Here is a 26,641-nt window from a genome sequence, read left to right as displayed (position 1 = left end):
TACAACCTCCCTTTTCTTTCCTACTTTATTTATGGAAATTCACATTTTATTTCATGTTCATTAAGTCCAGAATAAAAAATAAGTAATTGTTTTTTAAAAGAAAGAATGTTGTAAGAAAGCAATCATTGTCTACCCAGAAAGAGAAGAGGCGACTGGTCAAAAATGATCCCCGCATTTAATTTCTACATCTCTGTCTAATTACTGTGACTCTGTCACGTATCTCCTATTGGATGCATACTGTTTTCACATTTCTATTTAAATTCAGGATCAAGTTCCCACCTGGGTGGCTCCCTGTAGAAAACTATATATTATTCCTCCTTTGGACATTAATTTCTCTTCTGAATGCATTATTCTTTCACCCTAAACCATCACACACACACACACACACACACCCCACTTCTCTATTGCTGTAAAGAGAACAACATCATCCTCACAGTCCCTCAGGCTCCCAACCTAGGAGTATTCCTGGATTTCTCACTCTCTCTGAGCCCCCCATCCAAACCATTACAAAGGTGATCTCTTGAATACACTCCCTTCTCTCCTCTGATGCTGCCACAACTCTGGTGCAAGCCCTCATTAAATTACATCTAGACTACTGAAAGCCTGCTGGTGAATCTGCCTACCTCAAGTCTCTCCCTACCCCAGTCTCTGCTCTATTCAATCTCAAAAATGATTTTTCCAAAGCACAGGGCTGATCCTGTCATCCCCCTACTCAATAAACTCCAGTGGTTCCCTATCACCTCCAGGATCAAATACAAAATGCTCTGTTTGGCATTCAAAGCCCTCCATAACCTAGCCTACCCCTGCCTTTCCAGTCTTCTTGCTCCCTACTCCCCAACGTGTACTTTTCGATCTTGTGACACCACCTGGCTGTACCACCAAGACACTCTTTCTCTTAGCTCCAGGCACTTTCTCTGACTGTCCTTTGTGCCTGGAATGCTTTCCCTTCTCCACTGACTACTGATGTCCCTGCCTTGTCCCACCTTCTGCAGGGAGCCTTCTTCACCGCTTTTTAATTGCAGCACCTTCCATCTACGTCTATAACTGACTTTTTTGTTTGTGTGTTTTCTCCTCCATTAGACTATAAACTCTTTGAGGGCAGGGACTGTCATCTGCCTCTTTTTGTATCCCCTGCACTTAGCACAGTGCCTGGCACATAGTAGGTGCTTAATAAATGTTTATTTATTGATTAATTGTTGAAAATCTCAACTAGTCAATACTTTTTTCTACACAGTAAATATGTCTAGCTACAGTGTCTAAGCTGATGACAAGGGGCCATGAGTTATTGCTTCTTTTTCTTCGGTGCACAGTAATCTAGGCCTGGAAGGTGGATGCAGCTATACAAATGAATTTCTTAGATGTGCATAAGCTCTATAAAAGACATAAAATGTTTTATACAGTCTAAGTCACACTTCCTTGGATTAATAAAAGAAACAAAGTTTTATGACTTTAGAATGACCCTCCAGTGGCCCACTACTACAAAGCATTCTTGGTAGCACAATGACTTAGGGAACGGAATGATTTGACTATGACTTTTTTGAAGTACTAGACGAAATGTTGCTACCACAGGATAAATTTAGGAGGAGTAGGCCTTGCTTCCTAGCACACAGGGCCCTAATAACCCTAAGGCATATATATGCAATGCACCATAGAGCAATACCTGACTACAGAGGGCAGATCCGCTAAGAGGCTGAGTTACACCCATTAATCTTAATCTCCAAAACCCATTTGGCTTGTATTCATTGTCTTTACTTTTATGAAAGGATCGATAAAAGTACTGCTCCATGGCCCCAAAATTCACAGCTTAGTTTTGAAAAGTGAATGCAAGACACTAGAGGGAAGAGTATTTAAAGGGATTTCTTGCTTTTTCCTTAGATTGCAATTTATTAGCATCTTCAAACATTTAATCTCATATGGTGATAATAATATTCACCAGTAGGATCCTAGATTTAGAACAGGAATGGGACCTTAAGCAACTTCATTTTATAGAGAAAACAGAGGGCCAGGACTGGACAGGTGACTTCTCAAATGTCTTCATTCCTCCTCTCCCTACCCCTTCCATTTATTTAAAAACATTGGCTTCTATCGCTTGAATCACATTTTCTATCAGATAAACAATGATTTTCTTTTTAAGGAGCATTTCTATTTCAGGGATCCATCTGTATGGGGATATTTGCCATAGTGTTTTGATACATTAGCCTGTCATCTAGGGAACCTCTGCTTTAAATCAGGCTCACAAAAGAAGTGAAATAAATTTAGTATCACTGACTAAAAAACGAGCTACCGCACCAAATCACAGCTCCATAAAAACTGACATGGAGGAGGATGCTGGGAAATCTCCTTTTAGTAAAGGCCGAACCATGGGGTGGCGGGAGAACAACCAGCTTGATCCACGTGAAATACAGTTCTCTCAGTGTCCAAATTAGAAAACCATGAAAAGTAAACATCATTAATAACCGGCCATAGCCGCTGGTTCTGTTTGTGTTCTCCCCCGTGCTTACCTTGGTGGTTTTGACTTTGTTACCACTGCTGCAAGACCAGCCAGAATAATCCGGAAGCACCTTACAATCCTCTCCATCCAGGCATGGGTTCATATGACACCACCATTTCTGTAGGACGATGGAGGCTGGAAGGGAGAACCCAAGTCACAGGTGTTAAAGGGGACTTTGTTTTCATTGATCTGGGAAGGAAAACAACAGTCTTCATGATTGGATTACAGGGGTGGGGAAACTGTGGCCTCTAGGCCACATGTGGCCTTCTAGGTCCTTAAGTGCAGCCCTTTGACTGAATCCAAACTCTACAGAACAAATCCCCTTAATAAAAGAATTTGTTCTATAAAACTTGGACTCAGAAGTAAGAAAAAAAAAAAAACTTGGACTCAGTCAAATGGCTGCACCCAAGGACCTAGAAGGCCACGTATGGCCTCCAGGCCACAGGTCCTCCACCCCTGGCTTACAGTAAATACAGCTGTAACAAAGATAAAATGTCTTCAATCATAATTAATCCCCCACTCAGGAAGAGATGGAGGAAGGAAGAGAGGAAGAGAAGAAGGAAGGAAGGAAGGAAGGAAGGAAGGAAGGAAGGAAGGAAGGAAGGAAGGAAGGAAGGGAGGGAGGAAGGAAGGAAGGAAGGAAGGAAGGAAGGAAGGAAGGAAGGGAGTGAGGGAGGAGGGGGGGAGTGAGGAAGGAAGGGAGGAAGGAGGGAGGGAGGGAAAGAGGGAATGTCAAAGTGAGGATTTAGAATGATCTTGGTAGGGTAGAACACAGGGCCAAACTGAATGCGATCAAACTTATTAGGGACAAATATGGAATCTTACACGTGGGTTCAAAAAATCAGCTTGACAAATGACAGAGGAGTCACTGGTAGCATATACCCACAAGTGCAATCAGCAGTAGGATGCGTAGGTTCAAATTAGGGCAACCAGGGTTTATCCATTCACATACTCAGCAGGCCCAGGAAATCTCAGGGAAAAGGTTAAAGGTCTTCATTAACTTCTTCTATCCTCCCCTATTTATTTAGAAATGTTGACTTCTCTCACCTAGACAATGTATTAAGTATTATTTAATAATTTAAATTTAAGGGCAATTTCTATTTTAGGGAACCTCTGCTTCTCCATGTGAGAGCTGCTGGCCCATAACGAGATGTGACTGAAGACAGAGCACCCACGACGACTCTAGCTCTATCTTCAGTGGGCTATGTTCAAAAAGGTAGCAGTCAGGACCAGTGAGGGAATAGTCCTGCTGCTCCCTACCCCAGTTATCTGGAGTGTTGTGCTCCCTTCTGGGCACCACATTTTAGGAAGGATGTTGATAAGCTAGAAAGCGTCTCCAAAAAGATGAAAATTGGCTGAAGGAACTGGGGATGTTGAGCCAGAAGACTTGGGTCTTAGAAGGATGTGTAGCTGCATTCCTTGACCAGAAGTAGGTTGGAATAGATGGTCACTGAGGTCCCTTCCATCTCTAAGATTCTATGATGTCATCCCCATTTTAGGGAGGCCCAGAATGAGAAAACAATGAACAAGTACCACTGTGCATGTGTCGCAGAGGCTTAAACCCAGGTATTCAGACTCAGTCCTGAATGCTCTTTCCACTATTCCATAGCTAAAAGATGCGATGCCAAACCATGCTGGGTGAGATTTTAGATTGAATGGAGTGAGCGTCCATCCTCTCCTTACTTTTGCTATCCATAACCACTGAAGTTAGTCATGGAGAAAGGGAAGATTCGTCAGCTTGAATAAAAACAACCGAAATTAACATTCCAGGGCGAGCTGAGTACAACTCCACAAAGCACCTGGGCCCAGCAGCAAACTCGTTTCTGAAGTGCAAAGACAAAAACACATTAAAAAATTCCATCCTATCTTCACGTTTCACTTGCTGTTCAGCCATCTGAATAAAACAGAGCCCATCCGGCCACTCTGCCCTAATTCTGATCACTGAGGTGCCACTTGAAGTCAATTATTGCACAGAAACACTCCAAACAAATGGGGAGAGGGAAGCCTGGCACTGGCTGGCTTTCCAGCTGCCTTGTGCTAATTAGCTCACCTGCAGATTACTCCCTTAGACTTGCCTCACCAACCACCCAGCTGGCAGCCAGGAGACCTGCTAATGAAATGATTTGTATTTTCAACCTACAAAGCAGGAAATACATCAAGATTTATCACCCAGATACCCAGTGCTTGGACAAGTGAGACTCTATTTATGGGATGCTGTCCAAACAGAAAAGCACCATGGAAAGAGGCATTTGGAGTCAGAAGACAAGGGTTCGAATCTTGACTTCACCACTTAGTGGCTGCCCAACTTTGGGCAAGTCACTGAACTTCTGTGAGTCTCCCAAATCTCTCATATGTAAAATAAGGAGGTTGGGATAGGATATCTAAAGGTCCTTTCAGCTCTAGATCTATGGTCTATGAATAATAATTGAAATAATAATAGCCAATATTTATGTAATGCTTGGAGGTTCACAAATGAGCTTATGTATATTAACTCATTTGATCCTCACAACAACCCTGTGAAGTGTCGTTATTATCCCCATTATACAGATGGAGAAACTGAGGCTCAGGCTGATGAAATGACTTGCCCGGGGTTACACAGCTAGTAAATGTCCAAGGCAGGATTTGAACTCAGGTCATCTTGACTGTAAGTCCTATGCTCTGTACCAGTTGTTTCAATGACAGAGGAAAAATCCACTCATGTTGATTATTCTCCCTGATTTTTTCTCTTCCCTCGCCCTTGGGAAAAAAAAATAAAGGAGCTTGGTGCAATTCAATTGTTGGTTTAGGAGGATTCAGCCAAACTTGTTTGTACACAAAAAGTATCCTGAATGTGTTTAAAAGCTCCATTCTCTTACCAATACTGATGGTTGGTTTTTCTCATGTTTAAGTTAGACGGCGGTTTCTAAGGAAAGAAAAAGTTAGTCAAAGATCGTGGAAGCTTAGATCTCAAGCTGAGAGGAAAGTTACAGTCCATTTAGTTCAATCTCCTCATTTTCAGAGTAGGAAACTCAGGCGCAGTAAGGTGACTTGCCCAAGGTCACAAAGGTAGGAAGTAGCTTAGCCAAGATTTTGAACTGAGAACCCTGATTCCAAATCCATGATGCAGTACTAAAGCGTTGCCATTTGTGACTCGGCGGGTAGCTCTTCTTTCTAACTGTAGAGGCACATTGTCGTGGATGAAGTCCTTAATGGAATAAATTCAGAGGACCGCATATAAGGGAGTGAATTTCAACTATGGGATCTCTCAAAGATGAAAGTTTGTGAGGGAGCAGGAGAAGGCTGGAACACACACATCAATCAACATATGCTTGAACCAGCCCGGGAGAGCTGATGGTTAAATTCCAATGTGACCATATTTACTTTGGAAATTGGCAAAAGCAACAAATCAGGAATTGATTTAATGTTTTACTAATAATCTAGACTTAAGAAAGTATTAATAATGCAGATTAAACTTAATTGTGGGTCCAATCTCTTTTTCAGACAGCTGATTGTTAAACATTTACCAGCACACTCCTGGATGGACCTCAATAGAGAGAAGTAGCCATACAAAAGAAATCAGTTCCTTAAGTAATGAAGTCTGACGGTATATCTGCAGCAATGGTGAGGTGGAGTGACAAGCCAGCTTGTTTAGTCACTCCTAAAGTATTTCACACTACTACTAACCTACAGCCTGTATAAATTTCCTCATACAAATGCTTATCCTTGGCTCCTTTTCTTTTAATTTCCCAGCTCTGGGTCCCCAGACAGAGACAGCTGTTTGGCAAAATGTATCAGTACGGAATCTTTCTTTTTTTTCTCTAAGAATGTTGTCCCCTTAATTGCTTCCTCTCAACTGTATTTCTACTAAGTAACTATACCCAGACTAGCAAAGGCCTGTAGTTAGCTATGTATATAAAGACAGAGTGACCATTTAAAATAAAGAACGATAAACGGATATTCTCCATGCCCAGAATGAAGGAGCGCAGGCTTCCCTAAAGGAGCCCTGAAGAAAAAGGAGATAACAGATTTACTGCCTAAAGGTCCTGAAATTCAGAGTTTCAGCAGTACATCATCTTTCCTGACACTCCTTGGGCCCTCCCACTTGGCCCAAACAGTCTCACTGCCACAGTCCTGGTGCCCCTTCCACCATCTTCATGCCACAAAGCTTTTGTGGTCTCCTTCTCTACAGTCTAAGTCTTCAGCTGTGGTACTGCTGAGCTCTTTCAGAAAGAACATGGATTCTTACCCCAACGCTGGTTGGCAAAGCCTTCCCAGTTCTGCTCTGTTGAGAGCTTCAATTCTGAGGATACCTATCTCCTAAAATGAAGATGGCAGGCCAGGATCCTCTCAGGAAGCTAGTACCCTTGTAGACTTAGTTAATACACAAAATCCAGAGAGATTTAATAAATTCAATTAATATTTATCAATTGCTTTACTCTATGCAAGGCACTGTGGTAGAAATTGGAGGCAAAATACAAAAATGAAATGGGCCCTGGGCTCAAGTATCTTACATTTGAACAAATTTAGAATATTGATGAATTTGGAGTGAATGTTGATTTTCATGAGAGGCAACTCAGTGCCTGCCGGGCCTCCCTTCCCAGGTAGGGAACTAGCCTCTGAAAGACTTTGACACGTGTTGGTAGTTTGACCCTGGACAAGTCACTCCAGTGCCCCTAAGAAACTCTCTAAGACTTAAAATTTCCCAGATGATACTGATCCACATTGATTTAAGGCCACAGGTATGGAATAATTCAAAAAAAATCAGAGTTCTTTTCAATGTGTTGATTAGTTTCATCAAAAAAAATTTTCTTTGTCTTTTTATTCTTTATTTGTTTATTTGTTTGGCAAAAACTAGATCTCTCTATCTCATACAGGCCAGAAGTATAGTGACCACTCATAGGCAGACTGAACTGCTGGTCAGCATGGTAAAAAAGTGGACTTGATCCACTTCCAACTTCCCCTCCTTTGGCAGCCTAGTATATCACCTTACCTCCACCCTCAGGAGCTCACCGTATTGGTGTTGGACTTCTTGAAAACACTCAACTGGCTCTGAATTCCCAGGCTCTGGCAGTCCACCAACCTCAGCCTTCCCCAAAGAAGGAATTAGAAACACATAACACTCCTCTTGTTCATGCTTTCTTTTAATTCTTTGTTATAAATGATGTTTCTCGGGGAAGAAGGAAGAGAAGGGATATGGTTGGGGATGGTGTATAGGCAATGTGAAAACAACAGAAATAAATAAAAAAATCTAAAATCTAAATAGAAAATTACATTTTCATTTTCCCAGTTTGGATTTCCATGTCTTTTCAGGAACACAAACTTTCAGAGTTGGAAGGTACCTGAGAGGAAATGTGAAAGAATGGAATATATGCTGAATTTGGAGTCAGAGGACCTACAATCAAATCCCATCTCCATGTGAATCTTGAGCACAACACTCCTTGGGCCTCAGTTTCCTCATCTGAAAAATGAGACGATTGGACTAAATGTCCTCTAAGTTCTTTCTAACTCTAAATCTGTGATCTTATGAGCCTGTGACTAGAGGTCACCTGGTCCCAGCGCTGAACAAGAATCCAACAAGTAGTTAACCAGCCTTTGCCTGAAGACTTCCAGTGAGGAAGAGTAAATCAGTCAACCAATCAATAAACATTCTAAGCCAAGCATTGGGGATATAAAGAAAGAAAAAGTCCCTTCCCTCAAAGAGCTCACAACCTAATGGGGGAGAAGTGCTAATAGAACACAGCCCCCATCCCCCTGAGCATCCCATTCCACTTTTATATACCTATTGTTAGTAAATTTTCCATGTTGTTGTTCAGTTGTTTAGTTGTGTCTGACTCTTCATGACTCCAGGGACCATAGCACACCAGGCCCTTCCATCCTCCGCTATCTCTTGAAGTCTGTCCAAGTTCATGTTCTGTGTTTCCATGATACTACCTATCCATCTCATCCTTTGCCATCCCCTTCTCCTTTTGCTTTCAATCCTTCCCAACATCAGGGTCTTTTCCAATGAATCCTGTCTTCTCACTGTGTGGCCAAAGTATTTAAGCTCCAGCTTCAGTATTTGACTTTCCAGTGAATAATCTGAATTAATTTCTTTTAAGTATTGCTGATTTGATCTCCTTGCTGTCCAAGGAACTCTTAAGTCTTTTCTAGCACCACAATTTGATTCTGCGGTGCTCAGGTTTCCTTATAATCCAACTCTCACAGCCATATATCGCTACTGGAAAAACCATAGCTTTGACTATGCAGACCTTCCAAGGTGACGTCTCTGCTTTTTAGTATGCCATCCAAGTTTTCCATAGCCTTCCTTTGAAGGAGCAAGTGTCTTTTAATTTCATGGCTGTAGTCGCCTTCTGCAGCGATCTTTGAGTCCAAGAATATAAAATATGACACTGCTTCCATTTCTCTTCCCTATATTTGCCAGGAAGTGATGGGACCAGTCGCCAAGATCTTAGGGTGTTTTTTAAGGTTAAGCTTCAAGCCAGCTTGTATACTCTCCTTTTTCACTCTCATCAAGAAGCTTCTTAATTCCTCTTCACTTTCTGCCACTGGAGTGGTATCATCTGCATATCGGAGATTGTTGAGATTTCTCCCAGGAACCTTAATTCCCATTTTAATTCATCCAGCCTAGCATTTCACACGATATAGTCTACATATAAGTTAAGTAAATAAGGTGACATTATACAGCCTTGTCATGCTCCTTTTCCAACCTTAATCCAATCAATCATTTCATATTCTGACTGTTGCTTCTTGGCCCATGTACAGGTTCCTCGGGAAGCAAGTAAAATGATCTATCTGGTCCTCCCATCTCTTTGATAACTTGCCACATCTTGTTGTGATCCACACAGTCAAAAGCTTTAGTGTCGTCAATGAAGCAGAAGTAAATTTTTTTTAAATCTCTCTTGATTTCTCCATAATCAAGCAAATGTCGGCAATTTGGTCTCTAGTTCCTCTGCCTCTTTGAAAACCAACCTTACTCTTCCAGTAATTCTCGGTTCATACATCGCTGAAGCCTAGCTTGCAGAATCTTAAGCATAACCTCACTGGCATGTGAAATGACTGCAATTATTTAGTAATTTGAACATTCCTTGGCATTGACCTTCTTTAGGATTGAGACAAAAACTGATCTTTTCCAATCTACTGGCCATTGTTCTGTTTTCCAAATTTGCTGGCATATAGAGTGCAGCACTTTAACAGCAACATCTTTTAGGGTTTTAAATAGCTCAGCTGGAACTCCATTACCTCCACTAGCTTCACTGTTGGCAATACTTCCTAAGGCTCACTTGACTTCATTGTCCAGGATGTCTGGGTCTAGACCAGTAACCACAATATTGTGATTATTGATGATGTTATGATCTTTCTTGTATAGTTCCTTTGTGTATTCTTGCTACCTCTTTCTAATATCCTCTGCTTCTGTTAAATCCCTACCATTTTTGTCTTTTACCATACTCATTTTTGCATGAAACTTGCCTTTGATATCTCTAATTTTCTTGAAAAGATCTCTTGTTTTTCCCACTCTACTGTTTTCCTCTATTTCTTTGCATTGCTCATTTAAGAAAAACTTCTTACCTCTCCTTGCTATTCTCTGGAATTCTTCATTCAGTTGGACATATTTTTCCTTTTCTCCTTTCCCTTTCATTTTTCTTCTTTCCTCAGCTATTTTTGAAGTCTCATTAGACAGCTGTTTTGCTTTTTTCTTTTCCTTCAGAATGTTTTTTTTTTTGTTGTTGCTGCCTCCTATACAATGTTGCAAACCTCTGTCCATAGTTCTTCAGGCACTCTATCTACCAGAACTAATCCTTTAGTCTTTTCGTCACTTCCTCTTCATTTTCATAAGGGATGTCATTTAGGTCACACCTATACAGTCTGATGGTTTCACCTACTTTCTTCAATTTAAGTCTGAATTTTATAATAAGAAGCTCGTGATCTGCACCACAGTCAGCTCCTGGTCTCGCTTTTACTGACTGTATAAAGCTTTGATGGCAAAGTATATAATCAATCTGATTTCTATATTGACCAGCTGGTGATGTACATGTGTAGGGTCATCTTTTGGGTTATTGAAAAAGAGTGTTTGTTATGACCAGCGGTATATCTTAACAAAACCCTATTAGTCTCCCCCCGCTTCATTTTGTACTCCAAGGCCAAACTTGTCTGTTATTCCAATCATCTTTTGATTGCCTACTTTAGGATTCCAGTCCCCTACGATGAAAGTGACATCTTTTGGGGGGGGGGTGTTCTTTCAGAAGATATTGTAGATCTAAATAGAAAACTTTCATCTCTTCAGCATCAGCATGTGATGTTGTGAAGCTATTGTGATGTTGAGTTGTTTGCCTTGCATTCGAACAGTTATTTTGAGATTATATCACAGTACTGCTTTTCCTCACCCTTTTATTAACTATGAGGGCTATTCCATTTCTTCTAACATATCCTTGCCCACAGTAGTATATGTAGTGATCATCTGCATTAAATTCACCCATTCCCATCCCTTTAAGTACATTGACACATAAGATGTCAATGTTTAATCTTTCAATCTCCTGTTGGACCACATCCAGAATACCTTGGTTCACAGATCTTTCAGGTTCCTTTGCAATATTGATCTTCACAGCATTGGACTTTCCTTTTGTCATCAGATTTATCTGCAGTTGAGTTTCCAGTTGTCCTCCACTCTTCCACAGTAGCATATTGGACACCTTCTGACCTGAAGAGCTCAGTTTTCAATGTCATCACTTTTATTGCTTTAGTACTGCTCATGGGGTTTTCTTGGCAAAGATACTAGAATGGCTTGCCATTTCCTTCTCCAGTGGATCACCTTTCATCAGAACTCTCATGTATGGCATAATCATTTAATTAAGCTACACAAGCCCCTCCACCACGACAAGGCAGTGATCTTTGCATCAAGCCTAAATTTGTCTCTTTTCAGTTTCATCCCCCGAGGGACAAACAGAATAGATTATAACATAAAGTTAAAATCACCTGGGCTTGAATTAATGGAATGACTAGGCTATGAAAAACTTCACTAGCAACATTGCCATAGAGAGATGTTGAGTCATTTCAGTCACGTCCAACTCTTCATGCCACCGTTTGGGGTTTTCTTGGCAGAGATACTAGAGTGTTTTTTTCCTTCTCCAGCTCATTTTAGAGATGAGAAACTGAGGCAAACAGGGTTAAAGAGATTTGCCCAGGGTCACACAGCTAGTAAGTATGCAAGGCTAGGTTTGAACTCATGAAGATGAGTTCTTCTGATTCCAAGCCCATGGCTCTTCATTGCACCACCTAGCTGCCACGGAGAGATAGAGACCTACAGTACAGACAGAAAAATAAATGCTTCTTATCAGTAAAGAGCTGGATCTAGAACTTCCTGCTGGAGTAGGAATTGGATATTTGACCTTTTTAGCAAAGAAGGTAATTTGATAGTTCAGAAGTTTAAACTACAGGAGTTAGAGCAGGCCTATGAGCTGAGATAAAGAAGCAGAAGCAGAATCGATTCTAATGGCCATGGAGAACATATGGCTCCTTAACACACTCTTCTCTACAGGAAAATTAATGCGTAGGAGATGCATTTTTCTTTCCTTTTCCGTAATACTGCACAGTGCTTCAAATGAGAACATCTATTAGTTTCTATTCTAAAAATGCCTTTGTTAACCATAAAAGAGTTCTTAATTTTACAAAGTCACTACAGCTGCTTGACATAAAAATTCGGTGCACGGAGGGAATATGCTTTCATTGGTAACCCGTGCTGCCACATTGTAATGAACTTCCTCGTTTACAAGCCTCAGATTCCAAAAACCCCATGAATTCTACATAACTTGCGGAGAGCCTGGTCCTTGGTGTGGCATCTTCGGCCATTATTTTCCAGGTAAAATATTAATAGGCATTGGTCTGGTCCATTTGCACTCCTCATTGTTGTGCAGTCTTCTATATCCCTTGTTCCAAATATATAGCCTATTAAGGAAAAAATATGTATTTCTTGGGGTACTCGGGCTGTTATACTTTTAAATTAGACTAAGTAAGAACAAGCTCACATCTGGAGATTTAGTTACTCAAATGTTGATTTAGCTTAATTATATTTACATAGAGTTAGGGCTTAACTAAAAATTACCTCTTTACACTGAAAATACAGACAAGAAGATTAAGTGATATCTAAATGGCATATATTTCCCATGGAAATAGAAATTGTTACAGGAATACCTTCCCATATGTTAATGCATTTTCTATTTTATTATTTTTGCTTGGACCCCAGTTATTCCAAGTTTTACTTATTAAGCTATTTATTAACTGTAAAGCCAAGTAGGGAGAAGTTCTGCAAGTTACATTTCATTTTTTCCAGTTGTTTTCCACGCATGACCAACTCTTCATGACCCTATTTGGGGCTTTCTTAGCAAAGATACTAGAGTGGTTTGCCATTTCTTTCTCCAGGTGAGTTTACAGATGAGAAAACTGAGGCAAACAGGGTGAAGTGACTTGCCCGTGTTCACACAGCTAGTAAATGTTTAAGGCCAGATATGAACCCAGAAAAATGAGTCTTCCTGACTCCAGGCACAGACTCTATGCACTATGGCACCACCTACCTGCCTTACATGACATGTTATTATAAGAAAAGAAAAGGAAGCTGTGTGGCTTAATAGATAGAGTGTGAGCCTGGGATCATGGGAGATCTGTGTTCAAATTCCTCCTCTGACATTTCCCAGCTTTGACCTTGAACAAGTCATTCAGTAAGACTCCCCTACCCATAAAATGAAAAGCTGGAACCTCACAGAGATGTTAGTAGGATAAAAAGGAGAAAGTATGAAAAGAAAGGGGAGAATAATAATTTTTCCCAAATGGTTAAAAAGAAGGAAGAAAGAAAGAAAATAGGGACCTCCAGTCCTACTGAAATGATGTAAAAATGGAGACAGTGCAGAGTGGGGATCCAAAAACATCACAGACTAAAACAATGGGTTAAATACAATAAGATGAAGTTGAGTTGGGAGGGGCGGATTCAATGTAAAGCCATATGCTTAAATTCAAAAAATCCAATTTCACAAGTAGAAGGTGGGAAAAACATGTCTAGACTTCAGTTTATCTAATAAAGGATCTTGAAGTGGAGGTCTCAAAATGAGAAAACAGAAGCATCATAGTACTGTGGAAATAGTAGTGAATCTTGAGTCAAATTGCCTGAGTTCACATCCTGTCTCTGCTTTGTACATCCTTGGTGATGTTGGGCAGCTACACAGTGCAGCGGATAGAGTGCCAGGACCTGGACTCAAGAAGAACCGAGTTCGAATCTGGCCTCAGGCACTTAGTAGCTGTGTGACCACAAGTGTGTCATTTAACCTTATTTGCCTCAATTTCTTCATCTGTGAAATGAGCCTGAGAAGGAAATGGCATACCACTCTAGTATCTTTGCCAAGAAAACCTCAAATGGGGTCAAGGAGATTGAGACATGACCGAAAACAACCGAACAAAACCAACACCCATCTCCATGGGGCTCAGAAATGAAGAGATTGGCTAGATAACTTCTAACATCCCTCCCAGCTCTAGACTGTGATCTGCTTAACATTTTAATGTGGCAAATTAAAAAAACTAGTTCGTTCTTAGGCTGCACTGAGAGATAACAATGTCCAACACTATGGAAGATGCACTTTGCCCTGGTCAAAGCATATATGGAGTACTGTATTCCCTTCTAGATAGCACACTGCAGGAAGGACTTTCAGATGTGCACTTGGAGACTAGAAGGATGATGTTGCTCTTGGCATAAATATCAAAGTCTAGAAATGTGGTTCATTTGTGAGGAAAAGATAACGAATTCTGTTTCAGTCTTGAGCTTGAGACACCCACAGGTTAACCAAAGGACCTTTGGGGATAGGAGACCAGAACTCAGGAGAGACACTAAGCCTGGGAGGCATCAGCTAAGAAATGATCATTACATCCACGTGAGCAGATGAGATCATCAAAAAAGAGTGTGTAGAGAGAGATGAGAGCCTGTGAAGAAGCTTTGGTGCAACACTCACAGTTAGGGGTATGATACAATGATGATACTTGGCAAAGAATATCGAAGAGTAGACGGACAGGCAGGAGGAGAATCAAGAAAGAGCAATGTCACCAAAGCCCCAAAAAGCAGAAGATATCCAGAGTGAAAGGGTAGTCAACAGTGCCCAATGCTGAAGTCAAGAAGGATGAGGATTGCTAGCTGTTCACTTGTTTCAGTCATGAGCAACTCTTCATGACCCTATTTGGGGTGTTCTGGGTAAATATAATGGAGTAATTTACTGTTTCCTCTCCAGCTCATTTTACAGATGAGGAACTGCAGCAAACAGGGTTGAGTAACAGAGTCACATAGCTGGTAAGTGTCTGAGGCTACATTTGAACTCAGGTCCTCCTGACTCCAAGACCAGTGCCCTACCCACTGCACCACCTAGCCAGATTGATAAAAGACTATCAATTTGGACAATTAATATTGTTGTGTTGTTGTGTTTGTCCTTCATTCTTGAAGAGGACCATGACATCAGATAAATGATGACATGGCTTACCGTTGACTTTAATTTGAGTGAAGGAGGGCCATGCAAGGTCACCAGCTTCACGGGCTCCTCCAGAGCCATCTGGGTCCAGTGATCTGATATTCACCAGGACAACTGGAGATGGCCCAGGATGCACTGGGAGACCCCGGCCCTTTCACACTAAGGTCTTGTCAGGTTCTCACTTTGAGTGAGGTAATGCCCATTCAGTGAATAGGTATCTTTAAGAAGTTAATCAAGGGGTGGCCCCTTTAATCAAAACTCAAAAAAAATTCCCTCTCCCTCTATCAATTTGGACAATTAGTAAGGTTTAAAGAGATACTGGCCAAACCTTAGTTTCTCTGTAAATTTGACAAGATCGTAACAAATTGTCCTTGCTACAGATGGTAAACTACATTCTTAACTAAGATGAATCCAAAAACTCCCCAGAGTATAAAAACGATTTATCATTGGAAAGAAAAAAATGTGCTTAAAAAAAAACTTCCAGTTCTTATACCCATGAACTGCCTTATTAATCTCTTCTTAAAAACAACTCAAGTACTCGTAACAAAAGACAACATATTTCATTAAGCTCTCACTTTGAGAAAATGAATTAAGCTTCTTTTGCATCCAGTAGTTATTTCATTTTATCAAGGGGGCCATTTGGTGTCATCTACGTAGACTCATATTTTAATAAATGTCTACAATGCGTTTCCCATCATGGGGAAGAGTATCAATGTCACACTCTTTGACAGCCAATCAAACTCAACAGATGTTTATTCATTCCCTACTGTGTATGGAGAACTGTATTAGTCTCTGAGGGAGCTATGAAGTTTAGATAAGTTATAGCCCCTGAGCCCATGGCCCCTGCACTCATGAAGCATACTTACAACCTAGTAAGGGATACAACACATACACAGAAACCACTAATGCACAATATTACATGATTTATAGATGAGTGAATTACAGAACAAACTATTAGGTGATTCCAAGCAGTAGATAATCCTGACTGGACGGATCAAGGAAGACTTTATGAAAATGGGACACTTAAGTTGGTCTCTAAAGTTTAGGTGGGAATCCAGTAGAGAAGGTGGGTGTTGCAGACACAGGGAATGAGGTGAGGAAAGGTAGAAAAGCTGTGATGGTGTTTTAGAGATAGAGCACAGCCCAGTTTTGCTGGAGCATAGAATATATGGAGGGGAGTAATTTGGAAATATTGGGTGTCACCTGACAGTGGTAAGTCTCAACTGCAAATGCAATTAAAGCAAATATGGAGTGAATAGGGAGCAAGTGAAGGTTTTGGAGCATAGAGGAATGATGTCACCAGGTTTGTATGTCAGAAAGATTATTCTGACAGTGATGTGTAGTATGGATTTTAACAGAGAGCGTAGAGGTGGGAGGGAAAGGAAAGTAGCAATGGCAAGAGTCCAAGATGGTTATAATAAGGTTTTTATAGTAGGGTGGTAACTGTGGAATTATAAAGAAGCAGATGAAGGTGAGAGACATCGCAGAGATGGGCTCAAGTGATTGGCTCTGATAGGTGATAAAGAAAGAAAGGTCCAAGAAAAGCCCAAGTTCTAGGGAGCAGGGTGAAGGCTGAGGTGCTGAAAGAAATAGTGAGATTAGGAGGAGAAGCAGGTTTGGGGGGAAAAATAGTGAACCTAGTCGTGGACATGTTGATTTCGAGTTGTCAATGGGACACATAACTGGAGGTGTCCAGTTTAGCTAGACAGCAGAGTTCAAGGGAAGGGTGAAAACATGGAATGCCAAATTCTTGGAGGGTCCCAAATGCCCAAATGACTCATATTTCACTCAGTAGACAACAGGGATCCACTGAAGATTTATTAGCAAAGCAACAAAATGGGCAGCAAGGTGGTACAATGATTAGAGCACCGGGTCTAGAGTCAAGAAGTGTCATCTTCCTGAGTTCAAATCTGGCCTCAGACACTTACTAGCTGTGTGACCATGGGCAAGTCTCTTAATCCTATTTGCCTCGGTTTCCTCATCTGTAAAAAGAGCTAGAGAAGGAAATGATGAGCCATTCTAGTATCTTTGCCAAGAAATGCCCAGATAGGATCACAAAGAATCATACATGACTGAAAAACAACTCAATAATAGTATGAACAGATCTTCTGTACAGAAGAGTAGTCCAGTAGCAATATGAGCATAGATTGGAGGTGGGATGTGGCAGAAGTCAGAAAGCCTGTTAGGAGGCTATTGGAACACTCCAGGTAAGTGGTAATGAGGGCCTGGGGTAGGGTAGTAGGAGCTGAAATGGAGCAAAAGACAGACGTGAGTGTTATCATGGAGACAGAATTGATAGGATTTGTTAACCAACTGGGCATAAGAAGTGAGGGAAGTGTCAGAGAAAGCATCGGTTTAAAACACAGGCAGCTGGGTACATGTTTATGCCACTAGCAGAAACAGTGAAGTTAACAGAAGATACAGGTTTACCGAGAAAGGTCCTCTGTACTATTTACTTTCCCTGTGAATCTGAATAAGTCACTTAATTCCTCTGGGACTGTTTTCTCATCTCTAAAATGGGGGCTGGGGGTGAAACTACATGAAATCTAAGTTTCCTTCCAGCTCTAGAGATCTATGTATGATCCTATAATTGATTTGGTTCAGGCCTGTTGAGGTGAGGAGGGCATTACATGCCAGGTAGATAATTAAGGCTACAGATCTAGAGTTGGAGAGAAAAGCCAGATATGAAAAATCACATTCAAGGACCAACTGCCGAAGATCGAGAGTTAAGCTTTGGGGGTGCATGAGATTACCAAGACAGAGTTGGTGGGCAGAGGCGGGGAGACTGAGAGGAGAGAGGGGGAGAAAGCGAGTGTGAGGACAGCCTTGAGAAACACTCACTTTCAAGGGTCAGGACTATTATGGGAAGTCAACAATGGAACGGTCAGAAGTGCAGACAAACCACAAGGTAATAGATCTCAAGTTGGAAAGGTCCTCGGAAGTTATTAGCTCCAGCCTCTCATTTTACATATGTGGAAACTGAGGTCCACACAGACAGTGACTTATCCAAGGTTACAGAGAGATTAACCGGTAGAACTGGAATTAATAAATTGACAAGCATTTATTAAGCACCTACAGTGTTCCAAGCACTGACCTAGGCACTGGGGACAATTTTTTTAATTCTTCCTCTATTTGCAGGGAGCTTACATTCTACACCCAAGCCCTTGCCTCTGATGCAGCCCTCTTTCCATTGTACCACATGCCATTTGTCTCCTCAGAGCAGTTAGAGCTTCTGAAGCCAGGAATGGAGAGAAAATCCACACAGAGAGAGCAATCAAAGGGACCACATTTGGGAAAATGGTCAAAAAGGATGAGGACTGAAAACATTGAACATTTAAGGTGCATGATGGGGGTGGGGGAGGCAGGGAGGGGCATATGATTTTGAGAAGCTGCAGTTATTTTTGCTATGTGTTTCTGAATTATAAATATTCTCCCAAATCAAAATCTTCTCAAATTAACACAGGTCCTGATCGTTTCCCCCAGAAAGTTCCCCAAGGTAGCAGCTGAATCTCAAAAATGCTATATGTCAGGGACCTGTGGATTTTCCACAAGGTTATCATAACCCACAAGGGGAAGAAAAAACAAAGCCGGCAACTGGGATTCCTGCTGTTTAACTTTAAAGAAGTCATGATTTTGTGTGAAAAGCAAGGAAAACATTAGATAAGAACCTTCTTTGTGGATTAACCATAATATATAAGGACACAGTGATTTTCATGTGGATATTAATTACTTCTCCTCTGCACCATTTTAGGGGCTCTTGTTCTAATTTAAATGTAAATTCAAAATGAATCCTCTTTACTTTAGATCTTTCCCATTCTTATTGACAAATAAGATAAGAATGTCTCTATCTAGTGAAGAATAAATCTCCGGCACATCCGCTAATGGCATGGCCCTGCATAATTATTCCAGGATAAATGACTGAGCAAAGAGAGCTAAAATCCCTGAAAGAAGTTGCCCAGGCCAGGAGGCCGGTGGCACGCTAAGCCAGGAGCAGTAGCATTCTGGGAAGAGACTGAAGGAAGGCTAACAGTCACTAATATTTATCTAGTGTTTGAAAGTCTGCAAAGTGTTTCAGGTTCAACATCTCCTTTGAATCTCACTATAGCCTGTGGAGGTAAGTTCTGCTCTGGCCATTTTACAGAGAAAGAAATGGAAACTCAGAGAGTTAGAGCGTCTTCCCCAGGGTCACCCAGGAAATAGGTATCAGAGGCAGGATTTGAATCCATATCTTCCTGACTACAGACATACCAAAGTTAGTCTACGATTAACTTTAGACCGTTTGCTTCTAAAACATGTGCACCTTTTGGAGTGGAGGTAGCCCTGAGCCTCAAATCAGGAAACCTTACTTCAACAATCAGCTCCATCATTTACTAGCTATGAGTCTCAGAGGAAGCCAGGTGAACCTCAATTTCTTGATCTCTAACATGAGGGGAATAAGCATTTATTATGCATATACTGTGTGCCAAGACAGGGGCAGGTAGGTGGCACAGCAGATAAGGCACCAGGCCTAGAGTTGGGCAGACTCATCTGGCCTCAGATACTAACTGTGTGACCCTGGGCAAGTAGCTTAAACCTGTTTGCCTCAGTTTCCTCATTTGTAAAAATGAGCTGGAACAGAAAATGGCAAAATACTCCAGTATTTCTGCCAATAAAACCCCAAATGGGGTCTCAAAAAGTGAAAAACAACTGAACAGCAAAAAATGTGCCAGGCATCGTGCTAAGCAATTTACAGATATTGTCTCATTTGATCTTTCCAACAGCCCTATATGGTAGGTTGTATTATCATCCCCATTTTCCAAATGAAGAATCTGAAGCAAACAGAGATTAAGTGACCATCCCAGGGTCACCCAGCTAGTAAATGTCTGAGGCAGGATTTGAACTCAGATCTTCCTGACTCCAGGCCCAGCACACTATTCCACTGTACCACCTTGCTGCCACATCTGTAAAGTGTGGATAACAGTACTTGAAGCACCTACCTCCCCTGGTTGTTGCCTGGGTAAAATGAGATAATGTTTAGAAAGTACTATATAAATACTAGGGCATTAAATGGAAAGCTGGACCTGGATTCAGGAAGCCCTGCCTGCTCCTTAGAGAGTGGCCAGTGATACTGAATTCTTCTCAGCATATTTAAACCCACTCAGCTGTTTTTAGAATTGGGCAGATTCCTTTGTCGCTGTGATCACACAGCTTCATTAGCAAGTTCCCCTCCTTCATGACCCTGACAAAAAGCAAGCTTGTACTCCCTATTTTATGCCAAGGGCCCTGTTTTCTTATCAATTCTTGCCAGCCTATTCTCCATGGTCTTACCCCAAAACTGAGCCTGAGATATTTCAAATAACATCAGACTGGCAGGTCCACGATCCTTGACTTTCTGGGGCAATCTCCTGCTACTAGTAGTCTCTGAAGTTGTGTAGACATGTTGTTTTTTCACTGTTGATTCCTGAATTACAGCAGATCACCTAGTTATAGATCAGGAGGGGACCCCAACGTCCATCTACTCTAACCCCGTCATTTTATAGACGAAGACGCCAAGACTTAGAGATGAGGTGACTTGCCTAAGGTTGCACACAGTTCAGTGAGTAGTAGATGCAGGATCCAAACTCCATTCTGACCTCAAGTCCACACCACACTGCTGGGACAGATGACCAACAGTAATTCCTTCCAACAGGATCATACATACAATCATAAATTTAGGGGATCTTAGTCTTACTGCCCACGCCAAAGATAATGCCCTGGACGATTCAACCCTTTCAGCTCCAGAACCCTGCAGTCAAAAGGCATGGATTTAAATCTTACTCCTGACACTTACTGCCCATGTGATCTTGGGCAAATCACTCCCTCAGCCTCAGTTTCCTTATCCGTAAAATGCAGGGATCAGATTATAAGGTCTCTGAATTCTCTCCCACCCCTAGATCTATGATCCCAGATCACGTGACCATCCCTATAAATTTCAAAACTAAAAAGTCCCTTTCTGTCCACCAAGACCCTCTATACGTTGTCTTACCCTTCTAGAAGGTGGGCTCTTCAGGAGCAAACTGTCATCTCTTTTGTATTTGCAATCCCAGCGCTTCGTACCAGGGTTTGGCACAGGCAGCATTTAATCAATGTTTTTTATTCATTCATTCATTCATCAGGTTCAAGCCCCCCATTCTACAGGTGGGGAAACTAAGGCAGAAAGAGGTGTAAGTGATTTGCCAGCATCACATAGCTAACATGTCGGATGAGATTCACAGCCAAGTCTTCCTACTTCTAAGTCCAGCATTGGCCACTACAGACACCATACTGTCTCTCTAAACCTAAATGATAACCTGATTACCAAATGCTTTTGTGCTGAATCCAACCAGATGTCAGTAAGGCTGCACAGTGATTTGCTTCCTAAGTAGCCTAGTCTGAGAAGGAACACTTCGAGCCACGAATACTGCCTGCAAAGACACGAGATGCATCACTACATATATTAAGAGACTTAATTATGCTATGATATATTCATCACCACCAACAAACAGTGACTAAGAAAAGGAAGGATTACACAGCCCACGCAGCAAAAAGTCAACAAACAGGGGAAGGGGGTTAAGTTCTTCCAGTCTCACCGGGATCTTAGTGGCATCAATTAGAGATTGCTTACCTTCAACACAGGAAGGCTGAGCCTTCGTTGTACCAGCAACCTGCCCTGGGAAGCAGGAACACTTGACAGTCTGGGATCGCTCCTCAATCCTGTTCTTATTGCAGCAACGGTGCACGGCCACCACTTCACATGTCCCTTGCTTGACCTGGTGGTGCCCTGAGATGTGCATAGACAAAAACATACACAAAGACATTTAGCCTCACAACAGGCAAGAACAAGGCTACGTCACCATTTGTGGTACCCAAGTTGTTTCTTTTTTTTTTTAATACAGCAAAGCCATATTTACTGAAATGTAGTGCAGCATGGTAGATAGAGAGCCAGTCCTTAGAGTCAGTAAGACCTGAGTTCAAGTTCTATCTCTGACTTATATTGGCTGTGTAACTCTGGGCAAGTGACTTAGCCTTTCAGGGCATGAAGGCTTTCCTTCTATAAGATAAAGAAAAGATAACAAACATCATTAGTAGAAGGAATTTAGTAACCAGCAACTCACTCCACCAACGAAACCATTGGTCAGAACCAAAATCAATACATAAACCAGGACGTGCTGGAGCCAGCTTTAACCACATCACAACAGCTAATTGTTAAATTTTCAGTGCAAGCATTTGTGCCTCAGAAACTGGCAAATGTTTTCCTTTTACTCATGTTTTCATCCTACCTACAGACCAAAAAATATTAATTGACTTTTTCTAGGAAGAATTCCTGGGCTCTAAAAGTTTGCTGGTTGCTATTTTGATTTTTGACTCTTTAAAAATATTACAATTAAAGATGTATGTCCAGTTATCTAGGAGGCATCTTGGTGTAGTGAATAGCGAACTGTTCTCATTGTAAAGAAGAATTCCTTCTGACACCTGCTGAGATCATGGATCTTGAGCTAGAAAAGGCTTCAGAGGCCATCTATTCCAACCTCTTCATTTCACAGTTCAGGAAACTGAGGCCCAAATTAAGTGACTTGCCCAAGATCAGAGATAGGATTTATAACTGACAGCATTTGGCTGTTATCACTAAGTAGGGGAACATACTTGGACCTAACAGAATTTAGGGCTAGAAGGGTTGTTGGGTGTCATCTAATCTGTCCCAAGTGCCAAGAATACACTTCCTCTTCTCCTCCAGCATCTTCAAATACTTAGTTTCCTTCCAGGTTCAACTCCTGTGCCACATCTAACAGGAAGCCTTTCCTAGATTTCCTCTGTTTGTTAGTGCTTTCTCCACCTCAAATTCTATTTTATTTACTTTATCTGTTTATGTGTAACTTGGACTCTTTGAGCAATGTGGCTCTTATTACTATCTGATATGGTGGTATAACCAGACAGAATGAAAATTGTGAATACACAGAAAATCAAAGGTGAATAAGAGGATCAAAACCATGAGTGGCCAAATCCAAACCACTGATTTAGACATTAATAAGCCAACAAAGTATCTGGATAAGGAAAGCCAAGGCAAGTAAGGGTCTTGAGTATGCATCATTTTGAGAGAAATTATTGTTTTACTATTATATCAACAACCAATTGTTAAACTGGGATCCAGGCCTCACTCCTCAATTTCCTCATTACAGCCCTGCTCCTGTTTAAAAAAAAATCAGTATATAAAGGACATGACTGATTGATGAGGTTGTCCCTAGCCCTCAAGGAACATGCCATTCAATCTTGGGTGGGACCCCACCCAACTAGGCAAGTTCTTACTCTGGGGAAAAGAGTCCCTGTCCTTATATACCTCCATTAGAGTTTAGGGTGACCCAGCTAATGAAGGAGAAAACCAACCAGAGTGATTAGGATGGAGATGGATTCTCCCATCCAGATTGCTGGCCTTGGCTAAATCGTGATCAAGCCACGTTGTCAGCAGAAGGAGCTGAAGACTTCTAGCCACCTCCTCATTAAATGTCCACCAGTCAGGGCTGACCTTCACTTGTCAGACTTCTAGCCCACCTCCTCATTAAATGTCCACCAGTCAGGGCTGATCTTCACTTGTCAGATTTCTAGCCCACCTCCTCATTAAATGCCCACCAGTCAGGGCTGATTTTTACTTGTCAGGGTCATTCCCTTTGAAAAAGCATACAAAGCTTTTAGGCTTTCCATGGGTTGTCTTTGGTTACTGAGAGAAACCACTGACCATTAATTTATTGATTGCCAGTTACCCTAATTAATAAATTGATTATTAATTACGCAGAAACCCCATCTCTCAGGGTTTTCCATTGAACACAATATGATGCTCAGTTGACATGAGTTATTCTGCATGGCCTAGAGGGCTAAACATCCAGAAAACTATGGGTGTGAGTTGTTAGGAGTCTAATTTAGATTTGATATCAGGAAAAACTTCTTTAAAATGGAGATGTCCTTGGAAAGTAAGGGCTTAGCCCCCCCACTGTAGGTCTTCAAGAAAAGGTTGGATGAATACTCATTGAGTAAATTATAAAGGGGGTCTTCCATCAAGTATGGGTTTTACTAGATGACCACTGAGATCCCCTCTACTTCTGAGATCCGGTGAATGTGTGATTCTGTTTTCCTGCTGCTTACCAATAGCTTGAATACATTTACAAAATGTAAAGGCCAAGTTCATCATTTAAAAAAAACCCATTGGCAGCAAAATCGCATAGAGCTTGTGTCAACAGGCATAAAAATGGGGGGAAATGCTCGATTAGGCTCATAATAGCAAGAATGACCTAGAGGTCAGGCATTTTCTGGCAACTGGTGACTAGCTGTGTAGAGGGGCCAAGATGAATTAACTCCTCAATTATCTGTCGGGAAATGCCCTCCCTGTTGGCCATTAGGCTGTAATTAGATTACTAAATGACACAAGAGGGTCAGCAAGTGAAGGGAGAGTTATCTCTGCGCCTGTAACACAAAATGGGAGAAATATGCTCTAATGAATTCTTATAATAGACAAAAAGCTCTTCAGAAGGGCCACTGATTTTTAAAGTATGAATAAAAATCTTATCAAATGGGCTATTAATGTGTCTCATCTGAAAACTCAAAGGGAATTTTCTATTTCAACCGTAAGCATCCTATTCTCAGCTTCTTCATCAAGAAAATGAGAGGGTTGGGCTATGTGGTCTCTGAGGCCCCTTCCAGATTCTGCATCCTGAGATTCAACAAATCTACAACCTGGGAATAATCAATCCATCCATTTGGAAAAATACGTATAGTCACATTCAGAAAACCAACCTAGCAATTTCAACTGACAGAGTTGTGGCCTGATGGAAAGTTGGCTGGAGTCAATCGATAGATAGGTCAATCAAAAAGCATTCACTAAGCACCTAATATTTGCCAGACACTGTGCTAGGCACAGAGAATACAAAGAGAAAAATTCAACAATCCCCACACTCAAAAGGCTTCTATTCTATCACGGAAATTACTGTATGTATGCCAGGTATATAGAGAATTATACAAAGTAAATACAAGATTATTTGGAGGGAGAGTGGGGGAAGGTGTTAGCATCTGGGATAATCAGGGAAGGCTTCATGTAAGAGATAGGACTTGAGCCAATTAACCAACTGTTCATACTGTGAGTCATATTTATCACATTGGAGGCTTGTAGAAAACAGCATATATGAAAAGACTAGGGTTAGAAGCCACCTCATATACTTCCTAACTGGACAACACTGATCAAATCACTGACCCTCCCAAAAGTTCAGTTTCCCCATTTATACAATGCAAATAATAATCCTGATAATTCTTTTCCCCTCCAAGATGTCCACATCCATTTTGGTGAAGAAAGAACCATATTAACATGAGCTCTACTGATAATCATAGTGTAGTAGTTTAAGGTTTATAGACATTTTACATATATTATTACATTTGAACCTCAAAACAACCATGGATGCTATGATTATACGCAATTGACAAATGAAGAAACTGAGGGAGAAAAAAGTTGAATGACTTGCCAAGGTCACATGGCTTTTAAGTATCTATGGTACAATTTGAACTCAGGTCTCACCTTTTACAAGGTAGCAATGCACATTTTTCTCTTTGGTACTGATGTGCTAAATCAATGCTCCTAGAAATAGTTATTTCTTGGGATGAACTTACTTCAGGCAACCAACTGTTCTAACCGGGGTCATAAGAACAAAGGCTCATGGGTTTGGAAGGGATCTTCAAACCATCTAGTCCAAGCCTCATTTACTGCATTGGGGAATTATAGGAAAGATCACCTTATGTGTATTTTTGCCCAAGAACTAGGGAAATTGAGATAATGGAACAGATCTGTAATCTCTTCACTGTGGGTCCTACCTCCGAGGGTGCATATTACAGTCTACCCACGGATATCCATCTTATATGACCTTTGTCTAGATCCTCCCTTGAATTCACCACAGGTGGACTATTGCATAGGGGAAGCCTTTCTTCTAGATCCCTTGACATTCTCTAGATGGCAACAGGATGGCAGAGTAGATCGAGCACTTCGCCTGGAATTAGGAAGACCTGAATTCAAATCTAGCCTTATACACGCACAGGCAGTGTGAACCTGGGCAAGTCACTTACCCTCTGCCTCAGTTTCTTCATCTGTAAAAAGGGACAATAATAACATTAACCTCCCAAGGCCATTGTCAAGATAAAATGAGATGATATTTATAAATAGAAGATGATAGAGGGCACTAAAACGTTGGAGGATGGTCAAGAAAGGTCTGAACTGGAGGTGGCATTTGAAGGAAACTAGGGATTCTAAGAGATAGGTGTAAGGAAGGAGTACATTCCAAGTTTGCAGGATGGCCTATCACCAGGTAGGAGGAAACAACAGGAAGGATGGTTTGACTGGAACCTGGAGTGAATGATGAGGAAGGAGGTGGAAAAAAACCTGGAAAGGTGACCTGGAGCCAGACTGTGTGGTATTCATTTAAGTGGCAAATAGAAGTTGGTATTTTATCCTAGGTGCAATAGGAAATCACTGGAGCTTTTTCAAATGGAGGGGGGGGATAACAGAGTCTGACCTGTCTTTTGATAGTATCACTTCTCAGCTGTTTGGAGGATAGAATGGGGAAAAGAGAGATCTGAGGGAGGGAGACAAGTAAGGACATTATTACAATAATCAAGGGGTACACTGGTGAGAGCCTGAACCAGGGTCATG

General features: G+C 41.3%; 1 protein-coding gene across 1 annotated transcript in view; it reads right to left on the bottom strand.

Annotated features, from left to right (window-relative positions):
• TAFA4 (TAFA chemokine like family member 4) overlaps nucleotides 1-26,641 on the bottom strand; it is a 130,463-nt gene that overhangs the window by 3,477 nt on the left and 100,345 nt on the right. The window contains exons 3-4 of the mRNA XM_036739667.1: nucleotides 21,587-21,742; nucleotides 2,502-2,626 (exon numbers count right to left, since the gene is read on the bottom strand). Of these exons, the coding sequence (XP_036595562.1) occupies nucleotides 2,502-2,626; nucleotides 21,587-21,742 (281 nt within the window). The remainder of the gene's footprint in view (nucleotides 1-2,501; nucleotides 2,627-21,586; nucleotides 21,743-26,641) is intronic.

Source organism: Trichosurus vulpecula, chromosome 9 (genome assembly GCF_011100635.1).
Source record: "Trichosurus vulpecula isolate mTriVul1 chromosome 9, mTriVul1.pri, whole genome shotgun sequence".
NCBI classification, from domain to species: Eukaryota; Metazoa; Chordata; class Mammalia; order Diprotodontia; family Phalangeridae; genus Trichosurus; species Trichosurus vulpecula.
This window is presented reverse-complemented; position numbering and strand designations above follow the sequence as displayed.